Source organism: Grampus griseus (genome assembly GCF_964374135.1).
Source record: "Grampus griseus genome assembly, chromosome: 11".
NCBI lineage: Eukaryota > Metazoa > Chordata > Mammalia > Artiodactyla > Delphinidae > Grampus > Grampus griseus.
Window position 1 is genome coordinate 2,471,444 of NC_139005.1, and position 22,545 is coordinate 2,493,988.

Sequence of the window (22,545 nt, forward strand, 5' to 3'; positions counted from 1 at the left end):
CCCGGCAAACTCCAGCTCACCCTTCAAGGTTCTTTTCAAATCTCTCTCCCTAGGCTTCTGCAACTTCCCCAGGCAGAGTTCCAGCTCCCTCCTGTGGGTTCCCTGCACATCTTAATGATCTGAGTGAACAAATGCTTGGAGAAGCTAAGTCTGGAACCATATGTTCCTTCATTTATCCTATAAGCACCAAGTGTCTGCTCTGTACCAGTGATGACGCAAAGATGAAAAGGGTTCCTCAGAGGAGAGAGACATGCAGACAAACGGGCCACCTGTGCCGGCTACTGCAGAGGCTGAAATGCAGAGGGTACGAAGGCGGGGCGGCCAGGTCCACCTCCAGGAGGGGTGAGCAGCCCAGCACGGGTGTGAGCACAGACCATGCTGCTGCTTGGCCAGCCCGAGACCAGCACACCTGGCTGGACCACGTGACTTCCACCCAGCAGGACAATGAGGTCACCAGTTCCTACACACCGGACTCCCGTTCAGAGTTTCTAGCACCCGAGCTACTATTTTTTCTTTTTTAATAAATTTATTTATTTTTGGCTGTGTTGGGTCTTCATTGCTGCACACGGGCTTTCTCTAGTTGCGGTAATCAGGGGCTGCTCATTGCGGTAGCTTCTCTTGTTGTGGAGCACAGGCTCTAGGCGCCGCAGGCTTCAGTAGTTGTGGCACATGGGCTCAGTAGTTGTGGCTCGCAGGCCCTAGAGCGCAGGCTCAGTAGTTGTGGCGCATGGGCTTAGTTGCTCTGCGGCATGTGGGATCTTCCCGGATCAGGGCTTGAACCCGTGTCCCCTGAATTGGCAGGCGGATTCTCAACCACTGCGCCACCAGGGAAGCCCACCCGAGCCACTCGATTCCTGTTCACACCTGCCCCTCGAGGGAGCTCCCACTGGGAATCCAGGGGGTCCCAGCTCCAAGAGGGTAAGAGGTGGCTCTAGATTGGGAGGACAGGGCCCGAGGCCCGTCTGGTGAAATTCTGTTGGAGGGAATTGTCCCCATTGGAACAGATGGTTTGTAATTGAACTGTGGTGTCCCTTGTGTCTCCCCACGGTGACAACGTGTATGTTGGTGGTGGTTCAGGGCCCTGAATAAAGGGCAGCCTGATCCGCTCTGAAACCCGTACACAAACGTTCACGGCAGCTTTATTCCCAAGAGCCGAAAGAAGAAACAACCCAAATACCCATCTATCGAGGATAATGAAATGTGGTCCATCCACACAGTGGAAGATTATTCAGCAAAAAAATGAACACAGTTCTGATATACACGCTGCTATGTGGATGGACCTCGAAAACTTAATGCCAAGCGAGAGAAGCCAGACACAAAAGGCCACACAGAGTGTACGATTCCCTTTATATGAAGTGTCCGGAGCAGGCAGGTCTAGAGAGACGGTAGATTCGTGCTTGCTGGGGGCTGGGGGCTGGGGGGCAGTGAAGGGGTGGTGGCTAACAGGTGAGCGGGTTCCTTAGTGGTGAGGAAAATGTTCTAAATTGAAAGTGAGGGATGCACAACTCTATGAATATACTAAAAGCTACTGAATTGTACACGTTAAATGGGTGAATTATATGGTATATGAACTATATCTCAATGAAACTGTGAGAAAAAAGCGGGGGGAGCCTGAGAAGGGGAATCAAGGTCCCAGCCCTCCTCTCAGGAGAGAGACGCCACCTCGCCAAGCCCGCATGACGTCACCCACGGACTCTGACTTGCTTTGATCTGATTCTGCGTTCACCAAATTTCCTTCTTATAATTATTTTGCTTTTCTGGGGGTAGCGGCCTGAGCAGCAGACAGTGTCTGGTCAGTGGACCATATACTGACTGCTAAGTGAATATACCGGCACTGAGGTTTGTTAATTGGTGGGGTTTGCTAGTCAGTGTCTTATGATCTGGGCTGGCAGGGACAAGTCTTTGAGAGCGGTTACCCCATGAAGCCCAGCCCACCAGCCGTCCACTCCCGGTCTCACAAGGGAGTGGACTAAGCCTGCTGCGCTTGAGAGCGACTGCTGGCCTCAGAGATCCTGAGCTGCCGGCCAAGGGCTGGGGTGGGGAGACGGTCAAGGGAGAGATCACGGGCAGCCTTCCCGTGTTCTGTCCGTGCTCACCGGCAGGGCAGGGCTGCAATAGCTATGCCACCTTGGGGGAGTGACTGAGTCAACCCCTCTGGAGCCATCGCCAGGAAAGGGGCAACAACAGTGCAACCTGACAGCCGTGACAACCAGCAGATGTTCAATAAATGACATGTGTCCTTCACCTGAGCACTTCCTGCTGAAACCGTATGTCAAAAGGCAGGAGACAGGTAAGGAGAGGGGAACCGAGGTCCCCACGACGGGCTGGAGGAGAGGGCACCACTGCAGCTGGGAGACGGCATATGCTAGTTATTTAAACATTCGGGGCCTAACTATCCTTGCCGGTAAGATAAGGAGACTGGATCAGTGATTCCCTGAAGATCCATGAAGACTGTAATGAGCATTTTATAAGCCACTTTTTGTTTTCTTTTGGCCACGCCGCGTGGCTTGTGGAATCTTAGTTCCCCGACCAGGGATTGCACCCCGGCCCTCGGCAGTGAGGGCCCACTGGGCCGCCAGGGAGTTCCCTATAAGCCACTTTTAATAGTAAAAGGACAAAGTCAGTGGAAATCAGGCATCTACCACCAAAAGGCTAAACACACTTACTAAAAGATCAACTATTTCTTTAAAAAGTCAATTCTATTTTAATCACTATTTACTATTTGTCACTGCTGTCATGGAGATATATACGTATATATCTCCATCCTTGATTGGCCAAAAAAGGTAAGAAAACTAATGACTAATAAATGCAGATTATTATGTAGTTATAATCTTTCAAAATCATTGGTTCATTAAGAAAAATGATCCAGGGACTTCCCTGGCGGTCCAGTGGTTAGGACTCCACGTTTCCACTGCAGGGGGCACAGGTTTGATTCCTGGGGAACTAAGATCCCGAGAGCCGAGGCCAAAAATAAATAAATAAATAATCCAACTGGCCTCAAAGGACAGAAGGCTGGATCACTGGACCAATGGTTTTCGCAATGCCATCTCCAGGTGGGGCAGGGCAGGGCCTAATTACCTGATGATATCGCCGGGTACAGGTGTGCCGGTGTTGTAATCCATCCTCTCTCAGGGTTTAAACAGAGGCAATTTCACGGTGTAGATAACCTACCATCATATTTTGTATGACACCGCATCCTTCACGCCCGCCCCACGGCAAATGGGTGGACTGGAAATAAAATCACCCAGGTGGAAGAGGTCAACCTGTGACAGGTATGGACGAGATGACGGGCTGGCTGACAGCACCCAGCCAGGAAAGGCTTGGACACGTTGCATGATACAAAACCTAAATTTACGATGTTCACCCCCAAAGCACCACGCTGCTCTGGAGTCTGCACAAGCTTTTACTCAAGGTGATCTTGTGCATGCGATTAACCCCCTGAGCCTCTGCTTCTTCACTGAAAGAAAAAGAATCTGTCAAATCCTATGTAACGAAAGGTATGATGATGCTTATGACAACTTTCATTCACACGTTTAACTGCTTCCTATAAAAATTTTCTAGGGCTTCCCAGGTGGCGCAGTGGTTGAGAGTCTGCCTGCCGATGCAGGGGACGCGGGTTCGTGCCCCGGTCCGGGAAGATCCCACATGCCGCGGAGCGGCTGCGCCCGTGAGCCATGGCCGCTGAGCCTGCGTGTCCGGAGCCTGTGCTCCGCAACGGGAGGGGCCACAACAGTGAGAGGCCCGCGTACCGCAAAAAAAAAAAAAAAATTTTCTAAAGCGGAGTTTCCTAGTACATGTCCCTTAGAACACTGGTTTCATAGAATATTAATGGTTCACGGGAAACAGTAATTCTGGAGGCAAATAAGTTTGGTACGTGCTGAGCTAACAAACCAAGTCAAACAGACAACCGCAGAACTCAGAGCCTTTCATGTGCTAATGTGTACTTCCAGGGAGTGGATGTCTATAGATCTGAAACCATATTTAACAGTGGATTCCATTCTGCCTGGAATATCTTATGGGATTTAACGGTCCATGAAAGACAGTTTGGGAAGCCGAATTTTATAACTGGGGATTAACACGGACATGAAAGTCCTGTAGCTCTCCTCAGCTTTGCTTTCCTCACCCATAAAATGAGGACATTGTGTTATCCTATAGGGTCATAAAGCTGACAGGAGATTATGCACAAAGCCTGGCACCCAGTAGGCCCCCTGCAAATGTTAGGATTCCTTCTCTAAAGGAAGAAAATTCAATGAGCCTGGAACCCTTTCATTTTTTTCTTCAAATTAGATGAAAAATTTTAATAACAACCACTAGAAGAAAATTTTCTGGAGCCTCTGGAATTCCCTATAAACATTGTTTTTTAACCCTCTCCAAGAGCAGCCTCACCTCTGACAGCCAGGGGACCGGCTTATTCCACTTCAGGTAGCTGCTGTTCCCCCCGCCACCTCTCGCAGAGTCTTGGTCCTGGCAGAACAGAGAAGAATGAACTTGGTGGGAATATGAGGGTGACAGCAGGATCGGGGCCCCTTGAAAGTGCCTGTGGAAGCAGAGGCTCAGGAGACCCAGCCCTGCTGTCGGAGGCTTATCGACTTACGGACACTCCCCTTTCTGGCTCACACTATATCCCTCAGGAATATACCTCCAACGGATAACCCTGAGGTGCTTCTACTTTCCTGACTTTTCTCAGTCTTCCCATATGGAAAAATTTTTTCTAATTAGACCAGGCTCTCCTGAGGGCAGGGACCTTGCCTCCCTCTCCTGTGACTCATCTGTCCTAACAAGTGGGGGCCTCCTTGGAGGAGACACCCCACCCCCTCCCTACCCTGCAGGTCCATGGGTGCAGTTTGGCCCTGGTCCGGCCTTGGAGATCCATGTCTGTTCTAGGCTCAGAGGCTCAACCTTAGGGCTCCAGGCTGAACTGGACCTCAAGTTCCCTAATCCCCACCCAGAGCAGCTTCTAGGGACCATCAGCCCAAGAAACACCATAGGGAAAATACTCCAGTACAAATCTGTCCCCCAGCTATTTGCAGGGAGGGGCCGTCTCTACCGCATCATCTCTGACTCTTAGCGGCAAGCACTGGGACTGTCACTAAAGTACCAGCCCAGTCTTCATCCCGGCAAGAGGCGAGAGGTGCTGGTCCAGCTCAGACTGCTGATGGAGGCCACATGCCTGGACGGCTCAGACTTGGGCATCTTGAACTATGCGACAAGGCTTTGGGGAAGGCACGACGGACGTCTCTACCCACAAAGCTAGGAGAGCCCATGAGGCCAGCCTGCCATCCAGGGACTCCCTCTGCTCTGCCCTCTCCTAACACAGGATGTGAAGATGCCCTTAAGGCTCTGTGGGCAGCGGAAGCCGAGGACCCATGTTAACGCGCCAGCAGGGAGGACGGGCTGACCCTGCCACGTACCTTGAGGCCCAGCCTCTGGGGACGGTAGAACTGGAGATTTGGATCCACAGCCGGAATGTTCCTGCTGGCCAGAGCCTTGGCCAATTCTCTCCAGCTGCCATACCCTGAGGAAGGGAAAGAAGAAGAAAGGAACAAGGTCAGCACGACCTGAAGACCTCATAAATCCGCGAGATTCAGGGCGTAATAACAGAGGTAATTGTGTACCTTCTGTGGCTCCTGAGCCCTCGTCTTGGGGTGGGTATGAAGTGGGGTGGAGTGTAGGGGGACAGTTACAACCTCGGCCAAGGTCAACACGGCAGAGAGCGAGGGCGTGAGCTCATCTCCTGTTAGGACTCGCTGTCTTTCCCAATTCAGAGGAGGAACCAGGTCAGGTGAACCCGGAGCTTTGTCCTGCCATGTGACCACCACAGGCTGCCTGTCGAGGCCAATTTCGCCCAAAAGGGGAACTGGGTGCACGGTGGCGAGCTGAGCTTTCCCCTCACAACCTCCCTGCCCCCGAGCCAGGGAGCCGGTGGGGCTATCTGACGGGGGGCCCTCCCCCTGCCCACCGTTAGTCGCTGGGCTGCTGGATGGACCCAGAGCTGGGGGCGCCAGGAGACCGTGGGCCAGGACTTGGCGTTTGCCTTTCAGAATTATAAACAGCTGGAGATATGAGATTTGAGGCCCAGCTCCTCCTGGATGCATCTAGAGGCTGTGTGTGACGGCTGACATCTGTGCCCTGAGGCCCTGGAGCCGGTCGGCTTTCACACACCTGGGAAGGTAACAGCCAAACCACAGTGAGAATGAGGGAGACGCATGTGCATTCACAGCCACGCAGAGGGGCAAGGAGCCGCCGAGGGTTTGGGGGGGAGAATCAGAGCTCAGTGGTCAGCACTGCTGTCCACTGGGGGCTGGGGCTGCCCACAGGTCAGGGGGACGCTCGGGCAGGATGGAGACTTTGTGGAACCGTAAGGCAGAATTACAGGCCACCAAGAGCTGGGAGGGGCCTTCAAGACCACCTAGTCCTCATTTCAGGTAAGGAAATGGAAGCCCAGCTGTCTGGAGTCACTTAGCAAACACAGTTGACCCCCTTGTCCACAGGGGATACACTCAAGACCCCCAGTGGATGCTTGAAACCACACGTAGTACCGAACCCCATATATACGATGTTTTTTCCTATACATACTTATGATTAAGTTTAATTTACAAATTAGGCACCGTGAGAGATTAATAATGTTAACTAAAACTCAAATAGAACAGTTATAACAATATATTGTAATAAAAGTTATGTGAATGAGTCTCTCTCAAAATATTTTATTGTACAAACTGAATGCCTCTGCCATCTTAATGGAGCACTTATCATTCACTGTGGCTGTAGCTTCTGCAGTTTGAGGTGCGACAGCAAAAACAGCAAAAATTTCTTTTCCCTTCTTCACAATTTCACGGAGAAAAGATTCGCTCTTGCCGTAGATCTTAGCAACCTTAGCATACGGTTTTTTTTCTTTCTTTAAGTTTCACCTTTTCACTCAAAAGAAGCACCTTATGGCTTTCCTTTGGCAAATGTGAATTTCCAGCATCACCGCCGTTGCACCGTGGGGACAGTGTTAAGTAAAATAAGGGTCCCTTGAACACAAGCACTGCGATGCCAGGACAGTCCATCTGGTACCGAGACAGCTACTAAATGACTAACGGTGGGAGGGGCTGGAGAAAGGGGCTGCCTCACTTCCTGGGCAAGAGGGAGCAGGACAGCGCGAAATTTTGTCACGCCGATCAGACCGGCACACACTTGAAAGCTTATGAATTGTTTATTTCTAGAATTTCCCATTTAGTATTTTCAGACCCTGGTTGACCTTGGGTAACAGGAACCATTGAAGGTGAAATCATGGCTCAGGTAGGACCACTGTAGTGACAAAGCTAAGGCTAGAACCCAAGAGTTCAGATAGAACCCACTGGAAAAGTGCAGAAAGCTCTCCAACAGCTTCATCAAGATGCTCCCAGGACACTGCCGTGGGCGCTGCCCGGCAGTTAGACTGGCACCACTGGCCACCGTGAGCCAAGAGATGCCTGGAAGCAGAAGCATCCTAGGACCCCCAGGCGGGCACCAGTAGCGGCACAGCCAGCCAACCAGACACAGAGGAAAGAGCACAGCCCACAGAAGGCGGACATCAGCGCTTTGCCAGTGTGTGTGTGTGAATACCTCCAGGAAGGTGGGTGGAATGTGGGGCGCGGCGGGGGAGCTTTTCTTACCCAGTTGCATGCTGGGTGCTCCACAGGGTTTACTCAGCACCTCGCAGGCACGATCCCATCTGGGCGAGGCCTGATTACCCCCGCTTCCCAGATGGGGAAAGAGAAGCCCAGGGCTGAAGGTCACGGAGTCCGCCGTTCCAAAGCGGGCATCGGAACAGAGAGCCTGTCTGCCTCACCAGCCAGCGTTTCCTCTTCCCGCCTACATTTTCTCCTGTGGATGCTGTTTGGTGTGGACCTGGAGGAGACCCGGGGGCAGAGCGTCCGCTGGGGATCTGTGCCCCCGGGTTTCTGCGCAGACATTAACCGTCCACTCGTGTTATGTTTATCGGGACTTCCGCAGGTTTATCCTGCTGCCATCAAGGTCTCTGCTGTTTCCATGGCTGGCCAGCGGGCAGGCAGAAACAGGTCAGACTAGTTCGACGCAGAGAGATGTTCTGGCGAAGAAGATCCAGGAGCCAGTGCGGTGACGGTGACGTGAGGGGGAGGGAGGGAGGGAGACAGAAAGAGAAAGAATGTTCCCAGACCCAGCCCTACCTTCCTGCCTGGTGTTCCTGCGCTAACCAGTCTAAGACACTGCTAACAAAGGAGCCCCATCCCTGCCCAGGCCCCGGGGACTGTGGGTTAGTAGCTGGAGGCTCAGGGGCCTGGGGGACAAGTGAGTCGTACCGTGGGAGGGGAGGGGAGGCGCTGCCTTGCTTCTGCCTCAGAACGACTGGGTCACCTCTTCCTTGACTTTGCTCTGTGGCTGAAAACGACCTACTTGTAGACAAGGTTGTGAGGATATAACCCTAAAAATTCAATTCGCCGGGCTTCCCTGGTGGCACAGTGGTTGAGAGTCCGCCTGCCGATGCGGGGGACACGGGTTCGTGCCCCAGTCTGGGAAGATCCCACGTGCCGCGGAGCGGCCGGGCCCGTGCGCCATGGCCGCTGAGCCTGTGCGTCCGGAGCCTGTGCTCCGCAACGGGAGAGGCCCCAACAGTGAGAGGCCTGTGTACCGCAAAAAAAAAAAAAAATTCAATTTGCCACATCTGAGAGAGTTCCGGCGTGTCTCCCAGGCACGTTCTTTCCCACACACTAGTTTTCAGTGCCAGCCAAATTCTTTGACACCTGGAAAGTGAAACAGGTCACCCCAAGGTCAATGGACTCTTCCCGTGGTCTTCACTATGCCGTGTCCTTGCATTTACTGGGAAGTGACAAGGAACACTGTCTCCTGGACCAAACTTCGGAAGGGCTCCTCTGAGCACTCTTTTCGACTAGGCCGTGGTCCTTAGGCCCTGTCCTTGGCCCGCCCAGCCCAGATTTTAGGAAGAATCCTGTTAACTCTGTTTACAAAACCCTCCACCCTTGATACCTGAACCCAATCAGGTAGCCAGGATGCTGCTAGGCTGGGCTAGCAAGAAGCCCCCACCCTGATGTCTCCTCCTGGCAATTCTCCATCCACTGACCCATCGCGCTGCTTGTGGGCTGTGAATCCCTGGCTGCCTTGGAACTGAGCTCAGCTCGATACCTCAGTCTCTTTCCCACACTGTGGTAGCACCGAATCAAACCTGTCCATCACCTTTAACTTGTGCCTGGCTCTATTTCTCTTTAAAAGAGGGTAACAGGTGGCTCTGCCAGTAAACAAGGACAAATCCAAGGAACGGAGGGGATGTCGGGGGTTAAACCTAACCAGGCCCTGCCCAGGTCACAGGTGCGTCTGGATGGCTTTGAAATTACTTGGAGCTGAGACAGTCAACAGCCCAGCCTTTAGCAATTCAAGGAGCAGGAAACGCCCTTGGCAGACTTCACAGCGTGGAAAAGACAAGAAGGCTTGGAGTCAGGAAGCTCTCCATGGATGGCCACCATTATAAATGGTAACCGCTTGAGCAAGTAACTGAACCTCTCCGGTCTTATCTCTCTGGCTGGTGGAGATAAGACCCCTGCCCCTGCCGTGAGGACTAAATACTGTGCGTGTCAGACACAACTAGCACCCCGTCCCCCAACAATGTCTGAGTTCAGGGTTTTGGACCTGGGCGTCAGAAGATGTGAGTCCCAGCACCTCGAGAATTTTATAAAAACCGGAAACGGCCAGTCGCCGCCTCTCTCCTCTGGGCAGAGAAGCAAGACGACCATTGGCAGCAGCGACTCAGTGGTGGGGGTAACAGACAGCACTTCCTCTCTGCTGCCCGGCTGTTCTCTGCGCCCCTCCCGTCACCCACCTATCCTCCCAAGCCCGTTAAAATTCACTGAGTGCATAGCAGGCGTCAGGCACGGTGTGGAGCTTTTCCGCTGTGTTAACCCTGCCAGAGGTACCCTGGCCCCACTTAGCCCCCTGGGGGAACCAGGAGCTAAAGAATGTGCTGATTTAACTATTGACACTTGTCACCTGCCCTCGGGTAAGTGAACTCCTGCTCCTGGCCAGAGCGCCAGCTGCCAGGGCCCCTTTCTCCTGCAACAGGTGTCACATTTGTGCCAGGAGACAGACACCCCGATCTCAGGTGACAGATAAAGCACCACCGTGGGCCTCACGTTCTGCCCTCACAAAGCTGGGTTATCAAATTCACCATCAGCCGGAACTCTGCCAACATCTCTCCTCTGTGCTATGTGGACTCTTCAAAGGCCTGGAGAGCATCTCTTTGGCTCTTTGGTGAAAATACAGCATAAGTACAGCCCTTGGTGCTTTCTTTTTTTTATTTCAGATGATACTTTTTTTTTTTTTTTTTTTTTTGCGGTACACGGGCCTCTCTCTGTCGCGGCCTCTCCCGTTGCGGAGCACAGGCTCCAGACGCGCAGGCTCAGCGGCCATGGCTCACGGGCCCAGCCGCTCCGCAGCATGTGGGATCTTCCCGGACCGGGGCACGAACCCGTGTCCCCTTCATCGGCAGGCGGACTCTCAACCACTGCGCCACCAGGGAAGCCCGATGATACTTTTTTTTAAATTAATTTATTTTATTTTTGGCTGCGTTGGGTCTTCACTGCTGCGCGGGCTTTTCTCTAGTTGCGGCGAGTGAGGGCTACTCTTTGTTGCAGTGCACGGGCTTCTCATTGCTGTGGCTTCTCTTGTTGTGGAGCACGGGCTCTAGGCACGTGGGCTTCAGTAGTTGTGGCACATGGGCTCAGGAGTTGTAGCACATGGGCTCAGTAGTTGTGGCGCAAGGTCTTAGTTGCTCCGCGGCATGTGGGATCTTCCCGGACCAGGGCTCGAACCTGTGTCCCCTGCATTGGCAGGCGGGTTCTTAACCACTGCGCCACCAGGGAAGCCCCCCTTGCTGCTTTTTTTTTTTTTTTAAACTCTCACCTATATTATTTCCCTGCATCCTCACCAACTCCCTGTGAACTGTTGTCCTCTTCTTTAGAGATCAGGAAACAGAGAAGTGAAGTCACACAGTGAATAAGATAATCCATGTTAAGGACTTAGTGCTTGGAACACAACAAGCAATTAACCCATTGCAGCTCATTAGTTTATGATCCATCACAGCACTGCAGATGTGAAACTTGCATTCGTTTCTCCTGATCTCTGGTCTGATTCTCTTGCTGATGTGTCACGTGGTCCACAGGGACATTCACACAAGGGGCAAAGGCAGCCCCTGGCTGCTCAGACAGATTTTGGATAGATTGTGAAGTTTCAGCTGAGGGACTGGACATGGGGAGAGGAATCAAGAATGATTCAGGATTTCTGCCCTGGCCGTTGGAAGGCTGGAGTTGCGCTTACTGAGATGGGGAGGACGGGTGTCAGAGGAGAGGCCGGGCTGAGAGTAATGCCCAAGAGAGAAGTGGAGGCATGGTGGGGAGGGGGTGCAATGAATGTGGTGTTTCTGAAGCTCCATCTCCAGCTTGGGCAGGGCTCTGCTGGAAAGGGCTCCCACCTGCCCTAAGACGCACTTTGCAAGAGGGGAAGGCCTGCACCCTCAAGGGCTGTAGGAAGGTGGGGTTCAAGGACGAGCCAGGAGGGCTGGTCCCACAGGCTCCATAGGTGTAAAGGACCCAAAGATCTGCAGATCCTTAGCAGACGATCTGCTAAGAAGCTCAGAGTCTGTAGAGAGAAAGGTGGTGAACCCCAGAGGAGCTGAGCAGAGACAGAGCCCTTGTCCCACTAGAGAACAGCAGGTTGTCCAGGGAACAGGAGGTCATGACACCCGGGCACGGCTCCACAAAGGCCAGGAACCAGCACCGAGTCCTGGGATGAAAAAGCAAGGCTCTGACCTTGGAGTGCACCCGAGAGCCAGTCATGTGGGCTCCGCAGAGCAAAGCTGCCATGGCTGGACGCCAGCAGGGCCTGGATGCCACCAGAATCCCGAGGTGGCACAGTCAGGGATGAAGCCAGGGACTGTCACCTGGGAGAGAGTCTCTAAGGCAAACCAGAATCTCTGACAGCAAAGACACGGCCTTTCCTTTCCAGCCGTGACACCCCAGAGAACGTGATGCAAGAGGAACTATTATTAATGTAACCTTAACGTTTATGTGTCGGGCATATACTTATATTTATAGTAAATGAAATATAGATGATTTTATTTAGTACAAAAACCCTATAGGAAACTAAGGCTTAGAGGATAAAAATCTCACTGAAAGTCCCAGAGATAGTAAGTGACAGAAGATGTGAACGCTGTGTCCTGAATTCCATGCCTCTTAGACTTGAGAACCTGGTCCAGCTATGCCACCTCATCACCTGGTGTCAGGCCCCTTAGTCACCGGCCCATCCCTCCCCGACACCCCACAGAGTAGCTCCCCACTCCCTTTAACGCCAGTAACGCCAATAACACCTCCCCATATACGCCCAATAAGAGCAAGAGGGCGCATGGAGACCCAAACACCCCCGAACAGCTGGAGAGCTGGGCAGAAGCACCTGCGAGCAGGCCTGCTGCCCTCGCCCCGGCCTCTGAGCCTCTTCCTTCTCGACACAAGGGTGAACCATGCAGCCGTGGGTCTGGAGCAGCGTGGGCCCCAAGGAGGGTCCTAAGTGTGGGTCCAGCTCTGTCTCACGCTCCCTCGTAGCACAGGTACAGGGCGGACATCGTGACAAAGAACAAAACAAACCCCACAACCTTTCAGGCCCCATGTTACTCATCCGGGTCATGACAGGACAGTCAGAGCCACAAACACAGTTCTGTTGTGGGGAATTTTGACGAAGACCCCGGATGAAATGAGATGGTTTCAGGAAAATCTAGAGGTAACAGGGTCCAGGATTTCTAAAACTGGTCCATGCCCACTGAAGAGGTGCTTTAATCCTCGGGTGGACCTGGTAAAGGACCCCGTGGGTCAGACTCTCTTGGCCAGTCATCCCGCTGGACTGGGACACAGACAAGTTTCGGAACGTGGAGAAGCAGTGGGGCGACGCTTTCCCCTCCAGGAGCCTTTCAAAGAGGAAGTTCAGTGGCGGTCAAGGGTAAGCAATGGCAGGCTGGGAAGAGTGAATGCATGAATCAATGAACCAACCAATCCCCAGCCACTTATTGAGCGCCTGTTGTATACTCAGTGCTCTGCTAACTGCTGCAATGGGGAGAAAGGTACAAAAGGAGACATTCAGCTCCATCCACTCCTGGCACACCTGGGGTGGGTGTCGTGGTAAATGAAGGGATCCACGTGACTGTGGCCCCGTGCATGTACTCTGGACCCACGCCGCGCCCCATGCAGGGCACGCACAAGCCATTCCTGCTTTAGGCAACAGACAGCCACACCTCAGGCCGCTGAGCTCACCAGATGCTGATGGTGTGATGCTGTGATGATTTTCCAGACTTGCAGGAACCTCAGACAAAGTGCTCTGCTAACATTTTCTGGGACCAGAGAATGGGTCTCCAAGATCCCAGAGTTCTGGAGAAGCAACACAGAGAGCAGAAAACCCTGGTTGCAGAAGATGGCCCTGGAGTCATCCCAGCAGAAAGGTCACCAGGACCCACCTGAAGACCTGACGCAGCCCACAGAAGCTCTGGGGTTTGGAGCCACAGCGGACCATGGCCCAGCAGCTAGTCAAAGCCCATGCTCTCGCTCCCGCGCCTTTCCAGGTAGAAGGACGGAGAAGTGGAGGCCCGAGATCCCAGAACTCTCTTTCCCGACTGGATGGAGGTGGGAGGGGTACTTTCCACAGTTAAACTGAACGCTGGAAAAAAGGCTGGGGGAGGGGGGAGTGGAGATTCCACTAGGAATGTGCCTTTAAAAAAGGAGAAAAAAAAAAAGAGAAAGAGGGACTTCCCTGGTGGCGCAGTGGTTAGGAATCCACCTGCCAATGCAGGAGACGTGGGTTCGAGCCCTGGTCCGGGAAGATCCCACATGCCACAGGACAACTAAGCTCATGAGCCACAACTACTGAGCCCGCGAGCTGCAACTACTGAGACCGTGCGCCTAGAGCCCATGCTCCGCAACAAAGAGAAGCCACCACAATGAGAAGCCCGCGCACCGCAATGAAGAGTAGCCCCTGCTCGCTGCAACTAGAGAAAAGCCCGGGCGCAGCAACGAAGACCCAACACAGCCAAAAATAAATAAATAAAATTATTTTTAAAAATTTAAAAAAGAAGAGAGCGTCGCCCAGCCAACTAACGAGAGACACGGAAGGGGAGAAGTGGGATACATGAGACAGCAAAGTTAACTACGAAGACCGTGGGGAGACCATAGTGAAATGCCAGAGGGGACCGGTAGGGTAGCAGCACTGCTTAAAAAGCCCCCCTCCACCCACTAACCCGCCCCACCCAGCGGCCGGCTGGTACCCTGTGCACATGACAGGGTGACCATCACAGCTAACACGTGTGCACCTGCCCAGGCTGGTGTGTGCTAAGCACTGGACAGGTGTGGTCTAGTTTAATCTTCATACAATCCTTTTAGGGTGGTGCTGATATGCTTCCTATTTCACAGATGAGAATACTGAGGCCCTGGGCAGTTCGGAGAGTACACTCTGCTCCAGACCTCAGAACCCTTAGAAAATAGAGCTGGGATTCTCAAACCCAGGGCATCTGACTCATTCCACGCCAGGGAAGTCCCATCATCTGACTCTTTTAAGACAAAAAAATATTTCTTAACAGGTATCTAATACAGACCTTTTTGTTTGTTGAGTGAGGAAACAATGGAATCCAAAGAGAGCAGGAAGAGAGAGGCACCCCGAGGCCAAGAAAGTTTTCTAGGGCCACACAGGGACTAGGTTTGGGACCTAGAGCCACCAACCCCCAGGCCTCTCTCCCCTGATGTCTCCGCTGAGAACAATGTACTCTTTCAAGCTGAACCCTTCTCTCTTCTCCATCAGCCTTGAGAACAAGGAAGATGAAGGATCTGATCTGAAGGCTGCCAGCCGCTAGCTGGTGAGGTCTGATGGAGCTGACGTGCCAAAGCCAAGCTGAGGTTGTCGTAACCTGTCCTGGGGAAGGAGGGCCAAGCGTGAGACCGGGAGGCATGCCCGGTAGTAGCTCTGGTCTCCAGCCGAGGACCTGGGCGCTGCATTCCTCCAGAATATCACACTAGCAGAAGCTCAAGGGCGAGACCACACCTAGGATGGAGGCCGGCGTCCTGTGCTAGCCCCCAGCCCTGAGTCAACAGCATCCCACCACGGTCCATCCATCCAAGGCCTTCATGTCCAAGCTCTCTCTTATATTTTCATCCCAATCCTAGAGTCATGTCCATTTTGCTGACGGGGATACAGAGACCCACAGATAAGTGAACGGACTTGTCTACCGTCAAAGGGGAGTCAGCGTTAAGACCGGACTAGAGCCGAGGCCTTTGATTCTGGGCCTGGAGCTCAGAGCATCACAGCACCGTGCTCACCCGTGGCTGCTGGGTTCAGTGGGCTACAGGGAGCCTGGCTGGACTCAGTCTAGGAGAGGTTGAGCACTAGCACCACGCTGGCAGGAACTAGGTCTCGTCATTACATTCACACTGTGTAAATCAGCTGGAATTAGAACCACCGTCCTACTTCCTGTCTCTGTGAATCTGACCACTGGACACCTCAGATAAGGAGAATCATACAATATCTGGCCTTTGGGTCAGGCTTCCTTCACTTAATGTTTTCAAGGTTCATCCGTGTGGTAGCATGTGTCAGAATTTCCTTGCTTTTCCAGGCCGAACCATATCCCATCATATGGACGGACCACATTGTGTTCCTCCGTTCATCTGTCGATGGACACTTGGGTTGTTTCTACCTTTGGCTACTGTGAATAACACCGCTGTGAACATGGGTGGGCAAGTGTCTGTTCGAATCCCTGCTTTCTCTTCTTTTGGGAAGGGGCTCTCTCTTAAACTGCTAAAAACTTTGTCCATTCTTCCAGAGATAGGCCAAGGGGGGCCAGGCTGCTGCCCTCATGGCAGAGACATGGTGGGAAACCTCGTGTCCACCTGAGGATGCAGGAAGTCTGTGGACCATGGGTGGGAGTAGGGTGGAGTCTCCCAGCCAACACGTTAAGAGGGAGAGCAGAACTTCCGAGGGTGCCCAGGGTGGGGCCCTCCGCGTGGACAGCAACGTCCTAGTCTACTAGCCTCTGTGGAAATGAGCAGTTTCAACACATCCCAGCTTCTGAGACAGGCTAAGTTACCTGGGCCCCTAGAACTCCAGCCCAGTGCCAACACGGGTCCACAAACTGGGGGCTACCCGTCCTCAAGGAGACAGGTACGGGAGCTTAGAGTAACCATTGGGAACCTGTGGATGCGAGCTGACATTTCTGTAACACCAACATAGGACAGTGCGGTGTGAACCACTCTGGATGTCTCGAACTCCCACGGTGAGTCATGAGGGCTGCAAGCTACTTACTGGTAACGTGTAGTGAGACCACCCTTGTCACAGGTTGGGGGCCAAAATCAAGAAGTAGAAAAACCGGCCCTTCACTCAAGATAGTTTGTTCGGTTAGCATCAGGGGCCTGCCTGCCTGTCTTCCTTCCTTTCCCTCTCCTCCTTCCTAATTTGGACAAAAGGCAATTTGGGGAAAGACTACAGCGTGGCTCACAGAATCAGCGAGAAGCACACAACCAGGCTCCAGAAAGGCCAAGAACCAGGGCAGTGATGGAGGCCCCACCAGCCGGCCAATGATGCTGCAGATATCTGTGTGTCTCTACTCAGAATACAAATTCCCAGGAAAGAGTCCAAGTGGCCCCAGCTTGGGCCGGGTGTCCCTCCAGTGGTGAAGGGGGACGTGCTGTGGGCAGTGGGGCTGAGACCCCTGCAGCTCCTCTGGAAGAACAGGTCGGGGGAGGGAGCCTGCTCCCTCCCTCCATGTGGAAATCATGGGGATTTTCTGAATCTTCCGTGTGAAAACAGCTGAACTCAATAATTGACCATTATTCCTAAAACAAAAGTGGGACTTGTCTGAGAGCCCTCTTTTTTAAGCAAGGGCACATAAAATGCAGATATAGCTGAAAGTATGAAAGACACAGACATACAGAGTTGGTTCTATAATACTTAAAAGACTTTACAAGATAAGGGGAAGATGGGAGAGTTGATTATCTAGTATATCCTCAGGAAAAGTAAATTCCAGACTCATCCAGACACACAATGTTCACAACACAGTTCTTGGGAAGAGAGGTAAAACCATCATCTGTCAGAGCCTTTGAAAGTAACACGTCATCAATTCATCAATTCATCAAACACTTCATCAATTCATTTCAACCTTGGTTAAAAAAAAAAAAATGTAAGCACTGCAGTCGAGGGGAGCTGAGAAATCGTCACTGCAGCCCCCTACATGCTACATAAAGAAAACTGACGCGTGAAGACCAAGGTCACTGTCTGAGGTCACAAAGCAAGTTCGAGGCAGAACTGGCACTAGAACCCAGGTCTCCTCTCTTCCGGATCAGGATCTTCCGTCCAGACTGCAGGACGAATCTGGTTGTCCCCTGTGATGAGCCTGGAGCGAGGATCGGGGGCGGTGACAGCACTTTGTGGTCTGTGATCCTAAAACTGAGGAAAGGGCCATGACCTAAAGCAGCCTGGAGAACACGTTTCTCTGGGTATCTGATAGCTTGCTCGTTTGGGTCCAGCCAGTTCTCAATGTAGAAGCTGTGAGTGTATAAAGGCAGGCCTCAGAGCCCTTCAGACGCAGAGCTGTGCCACATGCACCTCCGACCCCCCTCAGCCACAGCTTTAAGTAGGAAGATGTTCGGTTTCCTTTGAGACGAGATGGTGGAGTAGAAGGACCCCACCGAGCTCACCTCCTCTCACGAAAACACCAAAACATCACAAATAACTGCTGAACAACCATCGGCAAAAAAGACTGGAACCTACCAAAAGAGATGTTCTATATCCGAAAACAAAGAAGCCACAATGAGATGATGGTAGGAGGGGCACTTTCACAATATAATCAAATCCCATACCCGCCGGGTGGGAGACCCACAAACTGGAAACTTCAGTTTAAAATACTCAACTCCATTAAAGCAATATCTGCATTTAAAATAAGCTGGGTAGGGGACTTCCCTGGTGGTGCAGTGGGTAAGACTCTGTGCTCCCAACGCAAGGGGGCCCAGGTACGATTCCTGGTCGGGGAACTAGATCCCGCATGCCGCAACTAAGAGTTCACATGCCACGACTAAGGAGCCCGCGTGCCGCAACGAAGAGTCCACATGCCTCAACTAAGGAGCTCGCATGCTGCAACAAAGATCCTTCGTGCCACAACTAAGATCCAGTGCAGCCAAATAAATATTTTAAAATTTTTTAAATAAATAAGATAAAATAAACTTGGTATATTATAATGCGTAACACTCAAATGTTTACTCAAGCTTACTTCTGTATGGAATGTTTTCCAGTACAGTAAGCCCCCTACATATGAACAAGATCCATCCTGAGAGCACGTTCCTAAGTCCAACAGAGTTAGCCTAGGTACCCAACTAACCCAATCAGTTATATAGTACTGTACTGTGATAGGTCTATAACACTTTTCACACAAGTAATACATAAAAAACAAACAGAAAATAAAGAAAACATGTTTAATCTTACAGTACAGTACCTTGAAAAGTACAGTAGCACCAGCACAACAGCTGGCACACGGGGGCTGCCATCGAGTGAACAGGCAGGAAGAGTTACTGCCTGGAGGAGGGAGAGGAGGTGGGAGATGGTAGAGCTGAAGGGTCGTCAGCAACAGGAGACGGAGGAAGCTGCAGTTTCACTCACGCCTGACGTTGATGGCGCGGGTTCTGGGCTGGAAATAAAGACACTGTACTACTGTACTCTATACAGTACCGTACAGTAAAGTACACAAAAGCACAGCCACTTGTAGGGGATGCACACACGTGACAACGTACGCCAGACACGTGCACTGACTTACGTGACTGGACATGCGAACGCACGTTTGCATCTTTGACAGTTCACAACTCGAAAGTGCGTATGTGAACTTGAAAGTTCACAACTTGAAGGACTTACTGCATGTGATCTAAAAAGTGGCTGTAGTCAAGTTCAAAAGAAAGCTACTTTAAGGAACAAATCCAACTGTACTAGATACGCTTGTAAATAAACTTATGGCATTAAAAAAATGACGTTCAACGAACAACTAATGATTTCATGGAAATAACTTTCATTGTTTTTATCACAGTTTGTCCTCTAAGCACCTTTATTAAAAAATATTTAATCCACGTATACAGACGTATCCACAAGCACATTAAATACTCCTTTGCCAGGTTATCTATCAACACTCTACATGGAAGGGAACAAATACCCTCTTCTCTGGGTTAACGACCACTTTTTAAAATAAACAAACAAAGGTAAGTATAGTTGAGAATAGGGAGGAAAGGAGCCAGGCAGGAGCAGTGATGGTCAGCTCGGTTGATGTGATGTCTGTTTCCTACCTTCACAAATAAGACTCTGCTCATTGGACTACAGTGTAGTTGTTAAAATATCTCCGTTAGTGCCAACGCTACTGAGCTAAATACCATAAGAGAATCTCTACCGGGCTATTCTTAGCTTCACAAATGCAATGAGGACTTCCTTGGCAGTCCAGTGGTTAGGACTCTGTGTTTCCACTGCAGGGGGCACAGGTTCGATCCCTGGTCGGGGAACTAAGATCCCACACGGCGTGTGGCGCAGCCGAAAAGAAAAAACCACACACGCACACAAATGCCATGAAACACTGCCCTCTAGGACGGCTGATTAAACTATTAGGATATGGTCTTTACATCCCTAAGAGTCAAACACCAGCTCTAGGTCTACAGAGAAAAGGGCAATAAACAGGAGAGTGAAAATCTGATGAAGTCAACTGGTTATTTGATGTGTCAGTGACCACATTCCCTGAACCCAAAGTCCGGCTATGTGGTCTGACCAAGGCAAGAGCACATCTGCAACAGTTCATCTTTCCTGGAAACCCAGGCCAAACAGTCACATTGTTTATTTGACACAAAATTATCGGTTTCACAGATCGCCATTGTCTTAGCCTCACCAAATCTGCTAAACGCACTGGTGAAATGACCAGACAGGACTGATCTATGCAACTCGATCTAGCCTGTCTATAGCTGCGTTAACAGGAATCTGTCCAAAGAGGCACAAATAGCTCGAGAGGATAAAGTTCATTCCAAGACCCTGTACCCCATGCTGTGCCCTCACCCTCCCCCCCACCATCTCCCCAGCACTCTCCTCCCCCTGAGGCACAGGCCATGCTGGACAGGGACAGCCGGCCCAAACCATACAAGAGGGGGCAGCACAGAATCACTGCGAGGCCAGGTATGTTTTGGAATTCCCCCACATCAAGGACACGTGGAAGGGTAGAAAGCCAACGATGTCTAAGTGGCCCCCCTGGCAAATCAAAAAAAAAAGACTTTCAGGGTAAACGTCCCCAGGATGGCCACGAGCACTACGGAAGGTGAGGGGAGGCTCCACTCTACCCGCTTTTTGCTGAGGATACTTTGCTAAGAAACACGGTCACCCAACCCGAACATGTGTGCCCGATGTGTCTTAAAGAACCGCAGCGAACCAACAAATCAAGGTCCAGCAGGAACCAAAGAGGAACTCAAGGACTCGTGCCCGAAAGCAGACAGACGGACGGCGCTGATCCTTCCCAAAATAGGAGAAAGTGAAAGAGAGAGCTTTGGAGAAGGAGCCAGGCCCACAGGCACGCTCCAAAGGCGCACAGGTGGGGCTCACGACCACCGAGCCACGCGCTGCGATCAACCTTTGAGATCGCAACCCTTTGGTCCGAGCAATTCTCGTTTTACCTGTGTGATACCTAAATGGTTTCTGGGGTACTTGTGAAGACAAGTGAGGCACTGAGAACTTAGATTATTTTTTGGCCTCCTGAGCATAAACTTTGATATTTAATGACCCGTGATAGCGGTCGGTATCCTAGTAATCCAGAAGACCCTTGGGGATCTATTAACTGTTTAGCATTCCCAGGTCTTAGGGGAATATGTTTTCCGTCTTTCAAAGAGCCTGTTGTAGGCAATTTGAAGAGTAAGATGCAAATATTCCCCAGAGTGGGCAGAGCACTGCGCTAGGTTTCCCCAGAGCTCACCAGCACACAAAAACAGATGCAGGCTTCGCACAAAGAAGGCACAGTCTCTTATTTATTTTGAAGTGGCTTCTTGGATCAGCTTCTTAGAGTTGCGAGGGCTGCACTAAATGGTTCATAGTGGGAAGGAAGCTCAAAAAAAAAAAGAGAGACCCGTGGAATTAAAGCGGAAGCTGCAGGCAGTCAATTAGCTGGATTTATTGAGCATCTCGTACGTACCCGTAGCCGCTCTGCCCGGCTCTGCGTGAAGAGCCAGTTTGGGAGCCAGGAAGATCTGGAATCGAGCCCCAGCCCTGTCACTTCCAGCTGTGTGAGCTCTGGCAAGTTCCTTAACCTCTCAGGGCCTCAGCTGAGTCAGCTCGCCACCACCCCCCCTTTCCCTTAGGAAGATTAATTAGATCCTTGAATGAATTAAACCAACGTTTGCTCCCTGCAGACGGGGTAACGGGCAGCTTCCTCAGCATCACGGTAGCAACTGCTATTTACCAATTGTTTACCCCGTCCGGCATTTTTCATTCATTAATTTCCAACATACACTAACCCTGTAAGGTAAATATTTCTCTCCCCATTCTCCCAGTAATAAAACTGAGGTTTAAAGAGTCCACATGGGACTTCCCTGGTGGCGCAGTGGTTAAGAATCTGCCTGCCAATGCAGGGGACACGGGTTCGAGCCCTGGTCTGGGAAGATCCCACGTGCCGCGAGCAACTAAGCCTGCGAGCCACAACTACTGAGCCCGTGTGCCACAACTACTGAAGTCCATGCGCCTAGAGCCCGTGCTCCACAAGAGAAACCACCGCAGTGGTTTCTGCGTGCGTCTGGTGCGTTTCATACCACAACGAAGAGTAGCCCCCGCTCGCCGCAACCAGAGAAGCCCGTGCGCAGCAACGAAGACCCAACACAGCCAAAAATAATAAACAAATAAAATAAATAAAATAAATAAATAAAAATAAAACTTTATAAAGAGCCTACATGATTTACTCAGGATCCCATAAGTGGCCAAACTGGGATTCAAACTAGACCTGTCTGGCTCCAAAGTTCACAGTCGTCCCACCGCTGCCAGGTCGACCCTCCCAGCAGCCCGGTGACGGCAGTGGCTACGGAGCCGTGGCCGGAGGGGTGGGTGGGGGGAACGGAGGCAAAGGACCCAGCCCAGGTCGGAAGGAGGAGCCTCAGCCAGTGCTGCTAACGCACAGAGGGCTCCGCTTCCACGCACAGGTCTGATGCCTCCTGTGCTTCCACGACACAAGTCTGCTTCACACACGCAGGGCGCAGCGAGGCCCCTGGAATTCAGAGAGGAGGACCCTGGTGGTCCGGGAAGACGTTGTGGTGAAGGAGGTCCAGGGCAGGTGCTCTGGGAAGCGGGTAGAGTTGCTGGGCCTGGGAATGGAAGTAAGTCGCCGCCCCTAAGGAGTCATGGTTTTTACAGGGCAACCTGGGTTGTTTCCATCTCCAAGCCCCACCCAGGCACCCACCTTGGCTCCCCGCGTGGAACACAGAAGTTTTTACCAAGATGAAAGTAGCCTATGAACACCACCCT

The 22,545-nt window shown here is 51.7% G+C and overlaps 1 protein-coding gene across 2 annotated transcripts in view; it reads right to left on the minus strand.

Moving 5' to 3' along the window:
- B4GALNT3 (beta-1,4-N-acetyl-galactosaminyltransferase 3) overlaps nucleotides 1-22,545 on the minus strand; it is a gene marked incomplete at its 5' end in the record, with an annotated part of 90,548 nt that overhangs the window by 16,210 nt on the left and 51,793 nt on the right. For both annotated transcript variants that reach the window (XM_082666435.1, XM_082666434.1), the window contains 2 exons: nucleotides 4,387-4,464; nucleotides 5,412-5,515. In XM_082666435.1, coding sequence (XP_082522561.1) covers nucleotides 4,387-4,464; nucleotides 5,412-5,515 — 182 coding nt within the window. The remainder of the gene's footprint in view (nucleotides 1-4,386; nucleotides 4,465-5,411; nucleotides 5,516-22,545) is intronic.